Source organism: Ranitomeya imitator, chromosome 1, assembly GCF_032444005.1.
Source record: "Ranitomeya imitator isolate aRanImi1 chromosome 1, aRanImi1.pri, whole genome shotgun sequence".
Classification (NCBI taxonomy): Eukaryota; Metazoa; Chordata; class Amphibia; order Anura; family Dendrobatidae; genus Ranitomeya; species Ranitomeya imitator.
This window is the reverse complement of record NC_091282.1, coordinates 11,262,248-11,278,629: the sequence shown is the minus strand read 5'-3', so window position 1 is coordinate 11,278,629 and position 16,382 is coordinate 11,262,248. Positions and strand designations below refer to the sequence as shown.

Here is a 16,382-nt window from a genome sequence, read left to right as displayed (position 1 = left end):
TTTTTCCTGTTTTTCAGCTCATTATACGGTAAAATGAAAAATCTATGATGCAAAAAAACACAAGATCTCAAATGTCTGTGGATGGAAAATAAGAATGTTATGTCTTATGGAAGAAGAGGAGGAAAAACTGCAAAAATGGAAATTTGCCCCATCAGGATGAGGCTGAAACATTGATATTGATTTCTGGGATTGCTGCGTCCTATAGGAGGCGCTAGAGACCCTTCTCTGTATCTGGGGAGAGGAAATTTGCATATCTTATTTCCCATAGGGCACAAGTGTCAGCCAAGAAGGAGGAGCCGGACGCCGACCACGACCGATGATGAGATTCCGAGGGACGGACGAGCGACAGCGGATTAGGGGGAAAATCACCTGTAAATTAACCCCAACTCTGCTGAGTAACAATCCACGACAGACTTAGGGAAAGAACTCACAGGACAGAACGGACAGAAGGACGGGACATCTGCAGAGAAAATGTGACCGAGGCTCTAAGGACGGAGAAAGATTCTGTAAGAAGCCGCCGAGGACGAAGACTCGAGACTGATGAAGACGAAACAACAGCGGAGAAAATGCGACTGACAGATCAGAAGAAAATAATCAGGAAATGAAAGCTGTTGTCAGATGGAGAAAATGTAGAGAAAACCGGAGCAAATCTGGAGAAAACTCATCTATTATAGGACGACGCCGGAGAGACGTCATCACATCCACCGGAGCCAACAAGGAGCCTCTCACCTCGTGGTGTAAGAGGCCGGAGCTCCTCCATCATCACATCCTGGTACCGATCCTGGTGTCCTTCTAGATACTCCCACTCCTCCATGGAGAGATAGACAGCGACGTCCTGACACCTTATAGGAACCTGACAACGACACCGTCATCACCCAGAATCCTCCAGTGCTGTATAATGTCCCAGCAGTCACCTCTCCGCTCATCACCCAGAATCCTCCAGTGCTGTATAATGTCCCAGCAGTCACCTCTCCGCTCATCACCCAGAATCCTCCAGTCCTGTATAATGTCCCAGCAGTCACCTCTCCGCTCATCACCCAGAATCCTCCAGTCCTGTATAATGTCCCAGCAGTCACCTCTCCGCTCATCACCCAGAATCCTCCAGTCCTGTATAATGTCCCAGCAGTCACCTCTCCGCTCATCACCCAGAATCCTCCAGTGCTGTATAATGTCCCAGCAGTCACCTCTCCGCTCATCACCCAGAATCCTCCAGTGCTGTATAATGTCCCAGCAGTCACCTCTCCGCTCATCACCCAGAATCCTCCAGTGCTGTATAATGTCCCAGCAGTCACCTCTCCGCTCATCACCCAGAATCCTCCAGTGCTGTATAATGTCCCAGCAGTCACCTCTCCGCTCATCACCCAGAATCCTCCAGTCCTGTATAATGTCCCAGCAGTCACCTCTCCGCTCATCACCCAGAATCCCCCAGTCCTGTATAATCTCCCAGCAGTCACCTCTCCGGTCATCACCCAGAATCCTCCAGTGCTGTATAATCTCCCAGCAGTCACCTCTCCCCTCATCACCCAGAATCCTCCAGTCCTGTATAATGTCCCAGCAGTCACCTCTCCGCTCATCACCCAGAATCCTCCAGTCCTGTATAATCTCCCAGCAGTCACCTCTCCGCTCATCACCCAGAATCCTCCAGTCCTGTATAATCTCCCAGCAGTCACCTCTCCGCTCAGCAGCTCAATCATCTTGTTGCTGAGCTCCAGGATCTTCTTGTTCCTCTCATGTAGCAGGGAGTGCGGGGGAGGCTCTGTGATGGGGCCCGGGCTCCGCCCTCCTGACTCCTGGAGATGGATGATGGGAGTCACACCGTCCCCCGGTGTCTTCCTCACTATTGTGTAATCCTGTGTATGGAGAGAGACACTTAGGGAGAAGAATTCCTTCCCGACTCCAGATCTGACAATCAGTAGAAATCCCGGGATCAATAACCGTCTCCAGTAATCTGGGGCCATAACCGGGAATATTATTCCCCTACGGACAGACATCCCGGCCCCTCTACAGCTCTTACAGGGAATCCCCATGACAACTCCTCCGGGCAGAGAGCTCCACACAATCACTGCTCTTACAGTAAAGAATCCTTCTCTCTATTCTGTATGTCGGACTTGTCACAGAACACAATAAAGCTGATAGAAATGTAGAGGAGTTACCTCTCCGCTCAGCAGGGAGATGATCTCCAGGGCGAAGTGGAATAATCTTCTGGTGGTCTCATCCCTGTCCTCGTCCATCCTCGGGGTCATTCAGGAGGAGGAGGGATGAGCACTGGATCAGCTGGAGGGATCTCGTCCTGCCGGCGTCTTCATGATGAAGGAAAAGGTGGAAATCACAAGGGACAATATAACGTGAGATCCAGAATGCAAATCTCTCTATTTATACGGCTAGATAAAGGCATAGTGAGGCCAAAACGTGCTGACTTTTATGGACTTATAGAGCTACCAAATATGACAATGTAACTAAGGCTCCGATCACATCTACAAGACGTCACCGACCACGACCGATGGATCCTGTAACTAAGGCTCCGATCACATCTACAAGACGTCACCGACCGATGGATCCTGTAACTAAGGCACCGATCACATCTACAAGACGTCACCGACAACGACCGATGGATCCTGTAACTAAGGCTTCGATCACATCTACAAGACGTCACCGACCACGACCGATGGATCCTGTAACTAAGGCTCCGATCACATCTACAAGACGTCACCGACCACGACCGATAGATTCTGTAACTAAGGCTCTGATCACATCTACAAGACGTCACCGACCACGACCGATGGATCCTGTAACTAAGGCTCCGATCACATCTACAAGACGTCACCGACCGATGGATCCTGTAACTAAGGCACCGATCACATCTACAAGACGTCACCGACCACGACCGATGGATCCTGTAACTAAGGCTTCGATCACATCTACAAGACGTCACCGACCACGACCGATGGATCCTGTAACTAAGGCTCCGATCACATCTACAAGACGTCACCGACCACGACCGATAGATTCTGTAACTAAGGCTCCGATCACATCTACAAGACGTCACCGACCACGACCGATGGATCCTGTAACTAAGGCTCCGATCACATCTACAAGACGTCACCAACCACGACCGATGGATCCTGTAACTAAGGCTCCGATCACATCTACAAGACGTCACCGACCACGACCAATGGATCCTGTAACTGAGGCTCCGATCACATCTACAAGATTTCAGTGACCGATGGATCCTGTAACTAAGGCTCCGATCACATCTACAAGACGTCACCGACCACGACCGATGGATCCTGTAACTAAGGCTCCGATCACATCTACAAGATGTCACCAACCACGACCGATAGATCCTGTAACTAAGGCTCCGATCACATCTACAAGACGTCACCAACCACGACCGTTGGATCCTGTAACTAAGGCTCCGATCACATCTACAAGATGTCAGTGATCGATGGATCCTGTAACTAAGGGTCCGATCACATCTACAAGACGTCACCGACCACGACCAATGGATCCTGTAACTGAGGCTCCGATCACATCTACAAGACGTCACCGACCACGACTGATGGATCCTGTAACTAAGGCTCCAATCACATCTACAAGACGTCACCGACCACGACCGATGGATCCTGTAACTAAGGCTCCAATCACATCTACAAGACATTACCGACCACGACCGATGGGTCCTGTAACTGTTATGAAAAGGTGATTCAGAACCACAATGGACCTAGTGATTAAGAGCACACTAGTGACCTGTTTAGACATAAACATAGGACGAGCTCTGAGACGTGGGAACTCTGCTGACCGCAATCCCTAATCCTATAATATCACACTAAAGGCAGCCGTGGAGCGCTCCTGACCCGAACCTATGCGCCTCATCAAAGCCTGAGAAACTAGCTAGCCCTGACGATAGAAAAATAAGCCTACCTTGCCTCAGAGAAATTCCCCAAAGGAAAAGGCTGCCCCCCACATATAATGACTGTGAGTAAGATGAAAATACAAACACAGAGATGAAATAGATTTTAGCAAAGTGAGGCCCGACTTGCTGAATAGAACGAGGATAGGAAAGATAACTTTGCGGTCAGCACAAAAACCTACAAACAACCACGCAGAGGGGACAAAAAGACCCTCCGCACCGACTAACGGTACGGAGGTGCTCCCTCTGCGTCTTAGAGCTTCCAGCAGGCAAGAAAAACCAATATAGCAAGCTGGACAGAAATATAGCAACAAAATAACATAAGCAAAACTTAGCTCATGCAAAGTAGACAGGCCACAGGAACAATCCAGGAGAAAGCAAGGCCAATACTGGAACATTGACTGGAGGCCAGGAACAAAGGACTAGGTGGAGTTAAATAGAGCAGCACCTAATGACTTAACCCCGTTACCTGAGGAAGGAAACTCAGAAGCCGCAGCCCCACTCACATCCACCAGAGGAAGCTCATAGACAGAACCAGCCGAAGTACCACTCATGACCACAGGAGGGAGCTTGACCACAGAATTCACAACATGTACAGTGGGGGAAAAAAGTATTTAGTAAGTCAGCAATAGTGCAAGTTCCACCACTTAAAAAGATGAGAGGCGTCTGTAATTTACATCTTAGGTAGACCTCAACTATGGGAGACAAACTGAGAAAAAAAAATCCAGAAAATCACATTGTCTGTTTTTTTATCATTTTTTTTGCATTTTATGGTGGAAAATAAGTATTTGGTCAGAAACAAACAATCAAGATTTCTGGCTCTCACAGACCTGTAACTTCTTCTTTCAGAGTCTCCTCTTTCCTCCACTCATTACCTGTAGTATAAAAAGACACCTGTGCACACCCTCAAACAGTCTGACTCCAAACTCCACTATGGTGAAGACCAAAGAGCTGTCAAAGGACACCAGAAACAAAATTGTAGCCCTGCACCAGGCTGGGAAGACTGAATCTGCAATAGCCAACCAGCTTGGAGTGAAGAAATCAACAGTGGTAGCAATAATTAGAAAATGGAAGACATACAAGACCACTGATAATCTCCCTCGATCTGGGGCTGCACGCAATATCCCACCCCGTGGGGAAAGAATGATCACAAGAACGGTGAGCAAAAATCCCAGAACCACGCGGGGGGACCTAGTGAATGAACTGCAGAGAGCTGGGACCAAAGTAACAAGGCCTACCATAAGTAACACACTACGCCACCATGGACTCAGATCCTGCAGTGCCAGATGTGTCCCACTGCTTAAGCCAGTACATGTCCGGGCCCGTCTGAAGTTTGCTAGAGAGCATTTGGATGATCCAGAGGAGTTTTGGGAGAATGTCCTATGGTCTGATGAAACCAAACTGGAACTGTTTGGTAGAAACACAACTTGTCGTGTTTGGAGGAAAAAGAATACTGAGTTGCATCCATCAAACACCATACCTACTGTAAAGCATGGTGGTGGAAACATCATGCTTTGGGGCTCTTTCTCTGCAAAGGGGCCAGGACGACTGATCCGGGTACATGAAAGAATGAATGGGGCCATGTATCGTGAGATTTTGAGTGCAAACCTCCTTCCATCAGCAAGGGCATTGAATATGAAACGTGGCTGGATCTTTCAGCATGACAATGATCCAAAGCACACCGCCAGGGCAACGAAGGAGTGGCTTCGTAAGAAGCATTTCAAGGTCCTGGAGTGGCCTAGCCAGTCTCCAGATCTCAACCCTATAGAAAACCTTTGGAGGGAGTTGAAAGTCCGTGTTGCCAAGCGAAAAGCCAAAAACATCACTGCTCTAGAGGAGATGTGCATAGAGGAATGGGCCAACATACCAACAACAGTGTGTGGCAACCTTGTGAAGACTTACAGAAAACGTTTGACCTCTGTCATTGCCAACAAAGGATATATTACAAAGTATTGAGATGAAATTTTGTTTCTGACCAAATACTTATTTTCCACCATAATATGTCTGTTTTTTTAACAATTTATTTGCAATGTGATTTTCTGGATTTTTTTTCTCAGTTTGTCTCCCATAGTTGAGGTCTACCTATGATGTAAATTACAGACGCCTCTCATCTTTTTAAGTGGTGGAACTTGCACTATTGCTGACTGACTAAATACTTTTTTGCCCCACTGTAACTAAGGCTGCGATCACATCTACAAGACGTCACCGACCACGACCGATGGATCCTGTAACTAAGGCTTCGATCACATCTACAAGACGTCACCGACCACGACCGATAGATCCTGTAACTAAGACTCCGATCACATCTATAAGACGTCACCGACCACGACCGATGGATCCTGTAACTAAGGCTCCGATCACATCTACAAGACGTCACCGACCACGACCGTTGGATCCTGTAACTAAGGCTCCGATCACATCTACAAGATGTCACTGACCGATGGATCCTGTAACTTAGGCTCCGATCACATCTACAAGACGTCAGTGACCACGACCGATGGATCCTGTAACTAAGGCTCCGATCACATCTACAAGATGTCAGTGACCGATGGATCCTGTAACTAAGGGTCCGATCACATCTACAAGACGTTACCGACAACGACCGATGGATCCTGTGTTGTGAGTTCTGTTTTTGGGCTCCCTCTGGTGGTTACTGATGGTACTGGGTGACTTGTCTTTCCTGGGTCTCTGGGTTCCACCTGTTCCATCAGGATATGGGAGTTTCCTATTTAACCTGGCTTTGCTGGCATTTCCTCGCCGGTTATCAATGTATCCAGTGTGTCTTGTTACCTCTGCTCCCTGCTCCTAGAACCTTCTGGTCAAGCTAAGTTTGGATTTTCCTGTTTTGGTGTTTTGCTTTATTTGTTTTTTTAGTCCAGCCTGCAGATATTTGATTCTTTGCTGCTGGTTGCTCTAGTGGGCTGAAATTGCTCCTCATGTACCATGAGTTGGCATATGAGTTCAAGTAATTTCAGGATGGTTTTTTGAAGGGTTTTTCGCTGACCGCGCAGATCACTTTTGTATCCTCTGCTATCTAGCTTTAGCGGGTCTCATTTTGCTGAAACTGTTTTCATACTGCGTATGTGCTTTCCTCTCATTTCACCGTCATTATATGTGGGGGGCTGCTATTTCTGTGGGGTGTTTCTCTGGAGGCAAGAGAGGTCTGTGTTTCTTCTAATAGGGGAAGTTAGATCTTCGGCTGGAGCGAGACATCTAGGATCATCGTAGGCACGTTCCCCGGCTACTTTTATTTGTGTGTTAGGTTCAGAGTCGCGGTCAGCTCAGGTTCCATCGCCCTAGAGCTTGTTTGTATCTGTGCTTGTCCTTTAGTGATCCCCTGCCATTGGGATCATGACAGTATAACCGGCCCACAAAGTGTTAATTGTATTGGCTGAAGTAGGAGGATAAGTAGTCTGAGGAAGTTTTTTTTTTTTTTTCTCTTTCCCTCAGAGTTTGCTGCTTAGCCTTATTGCAGCGTGGCTACTTCCTCCTCCTCTTAATCTTTGAATGGCTCTGATCCCAGCTGTTTATCATGGACGTCCAGAGTTTGGCTTCCAGCCTGAATAATCTTGCCGCTAAGGTTCAAAATATACAGGATTTTGTTGTACATGCTCCTATGTCTGAACCTAGAATTCCTGTCCCAGAGTTTTTTTCTGGAGATAGATCTCGTTTTCTGAATTTTAGGAACAATTGCAGGTTGTTTCTTTCTTTGAAATCTCGCTCCTCTGGAGACCCTGCTCAGCAAGTCAAGATTATTATATCTTTCCTGCGGGGTGACCCTCAGGATTGGGCATTTGCATTGGCACCAGGGGACCCTGCGTTGCTTAATGCGGATGCGTTTTTTCTGGCATTGGGTTTGCTCTATGAGGAACCTAACCAAGAGATTCAGGCTGAAAAAGCTTTGTTGGCCCTCTCTCAGGGGCAAGATGAAGCAGAAATTTATTGTCAAAAATTTCGGAAGTGGTCGGTGCTTACTCAGTGGAATGAGTGCGCCCTGGCTGCAAAGTTCAGAGATAGCCTTTCTGAGGCCATTAAAGATGTTATGGTGGGGTTCCCTGCGCCTACAGGTCTGAATGAGTCTATGACTATGGCTGTTCAGATTGATCGGCGTTTACGGGAGCGCAAACCTGTGCATCATTTGGCGGTGTCGTCTGAACCGTCACCTGAGATAATGCAATGTGATAGAATTCAGTCCAGAAGTGAACGGCAAAATTATAGGCGGAAAAAAAGGTTGTGCTTTTATTGTGGTGATTCAGCTCATGTTATATCAGCATGCTCTAAACGCACAAAAAAGGTTGATAAGTCTGTTGCCATTAGTACTTTACAGTCTAAGTTCATTCTGTCTGTGACTCTGATTTGTTCATTATCATCCATTTCTGTCGATGCCTATGTGGATTCAGGCGCTGCCCTGAGTCTTATGGATTGGTCATTTGCCAATCGCTGTGGGTTTAGTCTGGAGCCTCTGGAAGTCCCTATTCCTTTGAAGGGAATTGACTCTACACCTTTGGCTATGAATAAACCTCAGTACTGGACACAAGTGACCATGCGTATGACTCCTGTTCATCAGGAGGTGATTCGCTTCCTGGTACTGTATAATTTGCATGATGTCCTAGTGCTTGGTCTGCCATGGTTACAAACTCATAATCCAGTCCTTGACTGGAAATCAATGTCTGTGTTAAGCTGGGGTTGTCAGGGGGTTCATGATGATGCACCTCCGATTTCTATCGCTTCATCTACTCCTTCTGAGATTCCTGTGTTTTTGTCTGACTATCGGGATGTTTTTGAGGAGCCTAAGCTCAGTTCGCTTCCTCCTCATAGGGATTGCGATTGTGCTATAAATTTAATTCCAGGCAGTAAATTTCCTAAAGGTCGTTTGTTCAATCTGTCAGTGCCAGAGCATACTGCTATGCGGGATTATGTTAAGGAGTCCTTGGAAAAGGGACATATCCGTCCATCTTTGTCCCCTTTGGGAGCAGGTTTTTTTTTCGTGGCCAAAAAAGACGGTTCCTTGAGGCCTTGTATAGATTATCGTCTTTTGAATAAGATTACCGTAAAATATCAGTATCCTTTGCCATTGTTGACTGATTTGTTTGCTCGCATTAAGGGGGCTAAATGGTTCACTAAGATTGATCTTCGGGGTGCGTATAATCTTATACGAATAAAGCAAGGTGATGAGTGGAAAACCGCATTTAATACGCCTGAGGGCCATTTTGAGTATTTGGTAATGCCTTTCGGACTTTCTAATGCTCCTTCAGTCTTCCAGTCCTTTATGCACGATATTTTCCGTGAATATCTGGATAAATTTATGATTGTGTATTTGGATGATATTTTGGTTTTTTCTGATGACTGAGAGTCTCATGTTCAGCAGGTCAGGAAGGTGTTTCAGGTCCTGCGGGCCAATTCCTTGTTTGTAAAAGGCTCAAAGTGTCTCTTTGGAGACCAGAAGATTTCTTTCTTGGGGTATATTTTTTCCCCTTCTACTATTGAGATGGATCCCGTCAAGGTTCAGGCTATTTGTGACTGGACGCAGCTTACATCTCTTAAGAGTCTACAGAAGTTCTTGGGCTTTGCTAATTTCTATCGTCGTTTTATAACTAATTTTTCTAGTGTTGTTAAGCCTTTGACGGATTTGACTAAGAAGGGTGCTGATGTTGCTGATTGGTCTCCTGAGGCTGTTGAGGCCTTTCAGGAACTTAAGCGCCGGTTTTCTTCTGCTCCTGTGTTGCGTCAGCCAGATGTTTCGCTCCCTTTTCAGGTTGAGGTTGATGCTTCCGAGATTGGAGCGGGGGCGGTTTTGTCACAGAGAAGCTCCGATGGCTCAGTGATGAAGCCATGCGTGTTTTTTTCTAGAAAGTTTTCGCCGGCTGAGCGGAATTATGATGTTGGTAATCGGGAACTTTTGGCCATGAAGTGGGCATTTGAGGAGTGGCGTCATTGGCTAGAGGGTGCTAGACATCGTGTGGTGGTCTTGACTGATCACAAAAATTTGATTTACCTTGAGTCTGCCAGGCGTCTGAATCCTAGACAGGCTCGTTGGTCACTGTTTTTCTCTCGTTTCAATTTTGTGGTTTCATACCTGCCAGGTTCAAAGAATGTGAAGGCGGATGCTCTTTCTAGGAGTTTTGTGCCTGACTCCCTTGGAAATTCTGAGCCCTCTGATATCCTTAGGGATGGGGTGATTTTGTCTGCTGTCTCCCCAGACTTGCGACGTGCTTTGCAGGAGTTTCAGGCGGGTAAACCTGATCGTTGTCCGCCTGAGAGACTGTTTGTTCCGGATAATTGGACCAGTAGAGTCATCTCCGAGGTCCATTCTTCTGCGTTGGCAGGTCATCCTGGAATATTTGGTACTAGAGACTTGGTGGCCAGGTCTTTTTGGTGGCCTTCCTTGTCGAGGGATGTGCGTTCTTTTGTGCAGTCTTGTGAGGTTTGTGCTCGGGCTAAGCCTTGCTGTTCTCGGGCCAGTGGATTATTGTCACCTTTGCCTATCCCGAAGAGGCCTTGGACGCACATTTCCATGGACTTTATTTCGGATCTCCCTGTCTCTCAAAAAATGTCCGTCATCTGGGTTGTGTGTGATCGCTTTTCTAAAATGGTTCATCTGGTACCCTTGCCTAAGTTGCCTTCCTCCTCTGAGTTGGTCCCTCTGTTTTTTCAGAATGTGGTTCGTTTGCATGGGATTCCTGAGAACATCGTTTCTGACAGGGGATCCCAGTTTGTGTCTAGATTTTGGCGGACGTTCTGTGCTAAGATGGGCATTGATTTGTCCTTTTCGTCTGCATTCCATCCTCAGACGAATGGCCAGACTGAACGAACTAATCAGACCTTGGAAACTTATTTGAGGTGTTTTGTTTCTGCTGATCAGGATGACTGGGTTACCTTTTTGCCGCTGGCCGAGTTTGCCCTTAATAATCGGGCTAGTTCTGCTACCTTGGTTTCTCCTTTCTTTTGTAATTCGGGGTTTCATCCTCGTTTTTCCTCTGGTCAGGTGGAACCTTCTGATTGTCCTGGAGTGGACATGGTGGTGGATAGGTTGCATCGGATTTGGAGTCATGTGGTGGACAATTTGAGGTTGTCCCAGGAGAAGGCTCAGCAGTTTGCTAATCGCCGTCGCCGCGTGGGTCCTCGACTTCTTGTTGGGGACTTGGTGTGGTTGTCTTCTCGTTTTGTTCCTATGAAGGTCTCTTCTCCTAAGTTCAAGCCTCGGTTCATCGGTCCCTATAGGATCTTGGAAATTCTTAACCCTGTGTCGTTTCGTTTGGATCTCCCGGCATCATTTGCTATTCATAATGTGTTCCATCGGTCGTTGTTGCGGAAGTATGAGGTACCTGTTGTTCCTTCGCTTGAGCCTCCTGCTCCAGTGCTGGTGGAGGGAGAATTGGAGTATGTTGTGGAGAAGATCTTGGATTCTCGTGTTTCCAGACGGAAACTCCAGTATTTGGTCAAGTGGAAGGGTTATGGTCAGGAGGATAATTCTTGGGTGGTTGCCTCGGATGTTCATGCTGATGATTTGGTTCGCGCTTTTCATAGGGCTCATCCTGGTCGCCCTGGTGGTTCTCGTGAGGGTTCGGTGACCCCTCCTCAAGGGGGGGGTACTGTTGTGAGTTCTGTTTTTGGGCTCCCTCTGGTGGTTACTGATGGTACTGGGTGACTTGTCTTTCCTGGGTCTCTGGGTTCCACCTGTTCCATCAGGATATGGGAGTTTCCTATTTAACCTGGCTTTGCTGGCATTTCCTCGCCGGTTATCAATGTATCCAGTGTGTCTTGTTACCTCTGCTCCCTGCTCCTAGAACCTTCTGGTCAAGCTAAGTTTGGATTTTCCTGTTTTGGTGTTTTGCTTTATTTGGTTTTTTAGTCCAGCCTGCAGATATTTGATTCTTTGCTGCTGGTTGCTCTAGTGGGCTGAAATTGCTCCTCATGTACCATGAGTTGGCACATGAGTTCAAGTAATTTCAGGATGGTTTTTTGAAGGGTTTTTCGCTGACCGCGCAGATCACTTTTGTATCCTCTGCTATCTAGCTTTAGCGGGTCTCATTTTGCTGAAACTGTTTTCATACTGCGTATGTGCTTTCCTCTCATTTCACCGTCATTATATGTGGGGGGCTGCTATTTCTGTGGGGTATTTCTCTGGAGGCAAGAGAGGTCTGTGTTTCTTCTAATAGGGGAAGTTAGATCTTCGGCTGGAGCGAGACGTCTAGGATCATCGTAGGCACGTTCCCCGGCTACTTTTATTTGTGTGTTAGGTTCAGGGTCGCGGTCAGCTCAGGTTCCATCGCCCTAGAGCTTGTTTGTATCTGTGCTTGTCCTTTAGTGATCCCCTGCCATTGGGATCATGACAATCCTGTAACTAAGGCTCCGATCACATCTACAAGACGTCACCGACCACGACCAATGGATCCTGTAACTAAGGCTCCGATCACATCTACAAGACGTCACCGACCACGACCGATGGATCCTGTAACTAAGACTCCGATCACATCTACAAGACGTCACCAACCACGACCGATGGATCCTGTAACTAAGGCTCCGATCACATCTACAAGACGTCACCGACCACGACCGATGGATCCTGTAACTAAGGCTCCGATCACATCTACAAGACGTCACCGACCGATGGATCCTGTAACTAAGGATCCGATCACATCTACAGGACGTCACCGATCACGACCGATGGATCCTGTAACTAAGGCTCCGATCACATCTACAAGACGTCACCGACCACGACCGATGGATCCTGTAACTAAGGCTCTGATCACATCTACAAGACGTCACTGACCGATGGATCGTGTAACTAAGGCTCCGATCACATCTACAAGACGTCACTAACCACGAACGATGGATCCTGTAACTAAGGCTCCGATCACATCTACAAGACGTCACCGACCACGACCGATGGATCCTGTAACTAAGGCTCCGATCACATCTACAAGACGTCAGTGACCACGACCGATGGATCCTGTAACTAAGGCTCCGATCACATCTACAAGACGTCACCGACAACGACCGATGGATCCTGTAACTAAGGCTCCGATCACATCTACAAGACGTCACGGACCACGACCGATGGATACTGTAACTAAGGCTCCGATCACATCTACAATACGTCACCAACCACGATCGATAGATCCTGTAACTAAGGCACCGATCACATCTACAATACGTCACCAACCACGACCGATAGATCCTGTAACTAAGGCTCCGATCACATCTACAAGACGCCACCGACCACGACCGATGGATCCTGTAACTAAGGCTCTGATCACATCTACAAGACGTCACCGACCACGACCAAAGGATCCTGTAACTAAGGCTCCGATCACATCTACAAGACGTCACCGACCGATGGATCCTGTAACTAAGGCTCCGATCACATCTACAAGACGTCACCGACCACGACCGATGGATCCTGTAACTAAGACTCCGATCACATCTCCAAGACGTCACCGACCACGACCGATGGATCCTGTAACTAAGGCTCCGATCACATCTACAAGACGTCACCGACCACGACCGATGGATCCTGTAACTAAGGCTCCGATCACATCTACAAGACGTCACCGACCACGACTGATGGATCCTGTAACTAAGGCTCCGATCACATCTACAAGACGTCACCGACCACGACTGATGGATCCTGTAACTAAGGCTCCGATCACATCTACAAGACATCAACAACCACGACCGATGGATCCTGTAACTAAGACTCCGATCACATCTCCAAGACGTCACCAACCACGACCGATGGATCCTGTAACTAATGCTCCGATCACATCTACAAGACGTCACCGACTGATGGATCCTGTAACTAATGCTCCGATCACATCTACAAGACGTCAGTGACCGATGGATCCTGTAACTAAGGCACCGATCACATCTACAAGACGTCACCGACCACAACCGATGGATCCTGTAACTATTGCTCCGATCACATCTACAAGACGTCAGTGACCGATGGATCCTGTAACTAAGACTCCGATCACATCTCCAAGACGTCACCGACCACGACCGTTGGATCCTGCAACTAAGGCTCCGATCACATCTACAAGACGTCACCGACCACGACCGATGGATCCTGCAACTAAGGCTCCGATCACATCTACAAGACGTCACCAACCACGACCTATGGATCCTGTAACTAAGGCTCCGGTCACATCTACAAGACGTCACCAACCACGACCGATGGATCCTGTAACTAAGGCACCGATCACATCTACAAGACGTCACCGACCACGACCGATGAATCCTGTAACTAAGGCTCCGATCACATCTACAAGACGTCACCAACCACGACCGATGGATCCTGTAACTAAGGCTCCGATCACATCTACAAGACGACACCGACCACGACCGATGGATCCTGTAACTAAGGCTCCGATCACATCTACAAGACATAACCGACCACGATAGATGGATCCTGTAACTAAGGCTCTGATCACATCTACAAGATGTCAGTGACCGATGGATCCTGTAACTAAGGCTCCGATCACATCTACAAGACGTCACCGACCACGACCGATGGATCCTGTAACTAAGGCTCCGATCACATCTACAAGATGTCACCGACCACGATAGATGGATCCTGTAACTAAGGCTCTGATCACATCTACAAGATGTCAGTGACCGATGGATCCTGTAACTAAGGCTCCGATCACATCTACAAGACGTTACCGACCACGACCGATGGATCCTGTAACTAAGGCTCCGATCACATCTACAAGACGTCACCGACCACGATAGATGGATCCTGTAACTAAGGCTCTGATCACATCTACAAGATGTCAGTGACCGATGGATCCTGTAACTAAGGCTCCGATCACATCTACAAGACGTCACCGACCACGACCGATGGATCCTGTAACTAAGGCTCCGATCACATCTACAAGATGTCACCGACCACGACCGATGGATCCTGTAACTAAGGCTCTGATCACATCTACAAGATGTCAGTGACCGATGGATCCTGTAACTAAGGCTCCGATCACATCTACAAGACGTCACCAACCACGACCGATGGATCCTGTAACTAAGGCTCCGATCACATCTACAAGACGTCACCGACCACGACCGATGGATCCTGTAACTAAGGCTCCGATCACATCTACAAGACGTCACCGACCGATGGATCCTGTAACTAAGGATCCGATCACATCTACAGGACGTCACCGATCACGACCGATGGATCCTGTAACTAAGGCTCCGATCACATCTACAAGACGTCACCGACCACGACCGATGGATCCTGTAACTAAGGCTCTGATCACATCTACAAGACGTCACTGACCGATGGATCGTGTAACTAAGGCTCCGATCACATCTACAAGACGTCACTAACCACGAACGATGGATCCTGTAACTAAGGCTCCGATCACATCTACAAGACGTCACCGACCACGACCGATGGATCCTGTAACTAAGGCTCCGATCACATCTACAAGACGTCAGTGACCACGACCGATGGATCCTGTAACTAAGGCTCCGATCACATCTACAAGACGTCACCGACAACGACCGATGGATCCTGTAACTAAGGCTCCGATCACATCTACAAGACGTCACGGACCACGACCGATGGATACTGTAACTAAGGCTCCGATCACATCTACAATACGTCACCAACCACGATCGATAGATCCTGTAACTAAGGCACCGATCACATCTACAATACGTCACCAACCACGACCGATAGATCCTGTAACTAAGGCTCCGATCACATCTACAAGACGCCACCGACCACGACCGATGGATCCTGTAACTAAGGCTCTGATCACATCTACAAGACGTCACCGACCACGACCAAAGGATCCTGTAACTAAGGCTCCGATCACATCTACAAGACGTCACCGACCGATGGATCCTGTAACTAAGGCTCCGATCACATCTACAAGACGTCACCGACCACGACCGATGGATCCTGTAACTAAGACTCCGATCACATCTCCAAGACGTCACCGACCACGACCGATGGATCCTGTAACTAAGGCTCCGATCACATCTACAAGACGTCACCGACCACGACCGATGGATCCTGTAACTAAGGCTCCGATCACATCTACAAGACGTCACCGACCACGACTGATGGATCCTGTAACTAAGGCTCCGATCACATCTACAAGACGTCACCGACCACGACTGATGGATCCTGTAACTAAGGCTCCGATCACATCTACAAGACATCAACAACCACGACCGATGGATCCTGTAACTAAGACTCCGATCACATCTCCAAGACGTCACCAACCACGACCGATGGATCCTGTAACTAATGCTCCGATCACATCTACAAGACGTCACCGACTGATGGATCCTGTAACTAATGCTCCGATCACATCTACAAGACGTCAGTGACCGATGGATCCTGTAACTAAGGCACCGATCACATCTACAAGACGTCACCGACCACAACCGATGGATCCTGTAACTATTGCTCCGATCACATCTACAAGACGTCAGTGACCGATGGATCCTGTAACTAAGA

The 16,382-nt window shown here is 47.9% G+C and overlaps 1 protein-coding gene across 1 annotated transcript in view; it reads right to left on the bottom strand.

Annotated features, from left to right (window-relative positions):
• LOC138657439 (zinc finger protein 271-like) overlaps positions 1 to 16,382 on the bottom strand; it is a 74,361-nt gene that overhangs the window by 32,806 nt on the left and 25,173 nt on the right. The window contains exons 2-4 of the mRNA XM_069745231.1: positions 2,154 to 2,300; positions 1,671 to 1,850; positions 730 to 853 (exon numbers count right to left, since the gene is read on the bottom strand). Coding sequence (XP_069601332.1) covers positions 730 to 853; positions 1,671 to 1,850; positions 2,154 to 2,243 — 394 coding nt within the window. The 5' untranslated portion in view covers positions 2,244 to 2,300. The remainder of the gene's footprint in view (positions 1 to 729; positions 854 to 1,670; positions 1,851 to 2,153; positions 2,301 to 16,382) is intronic.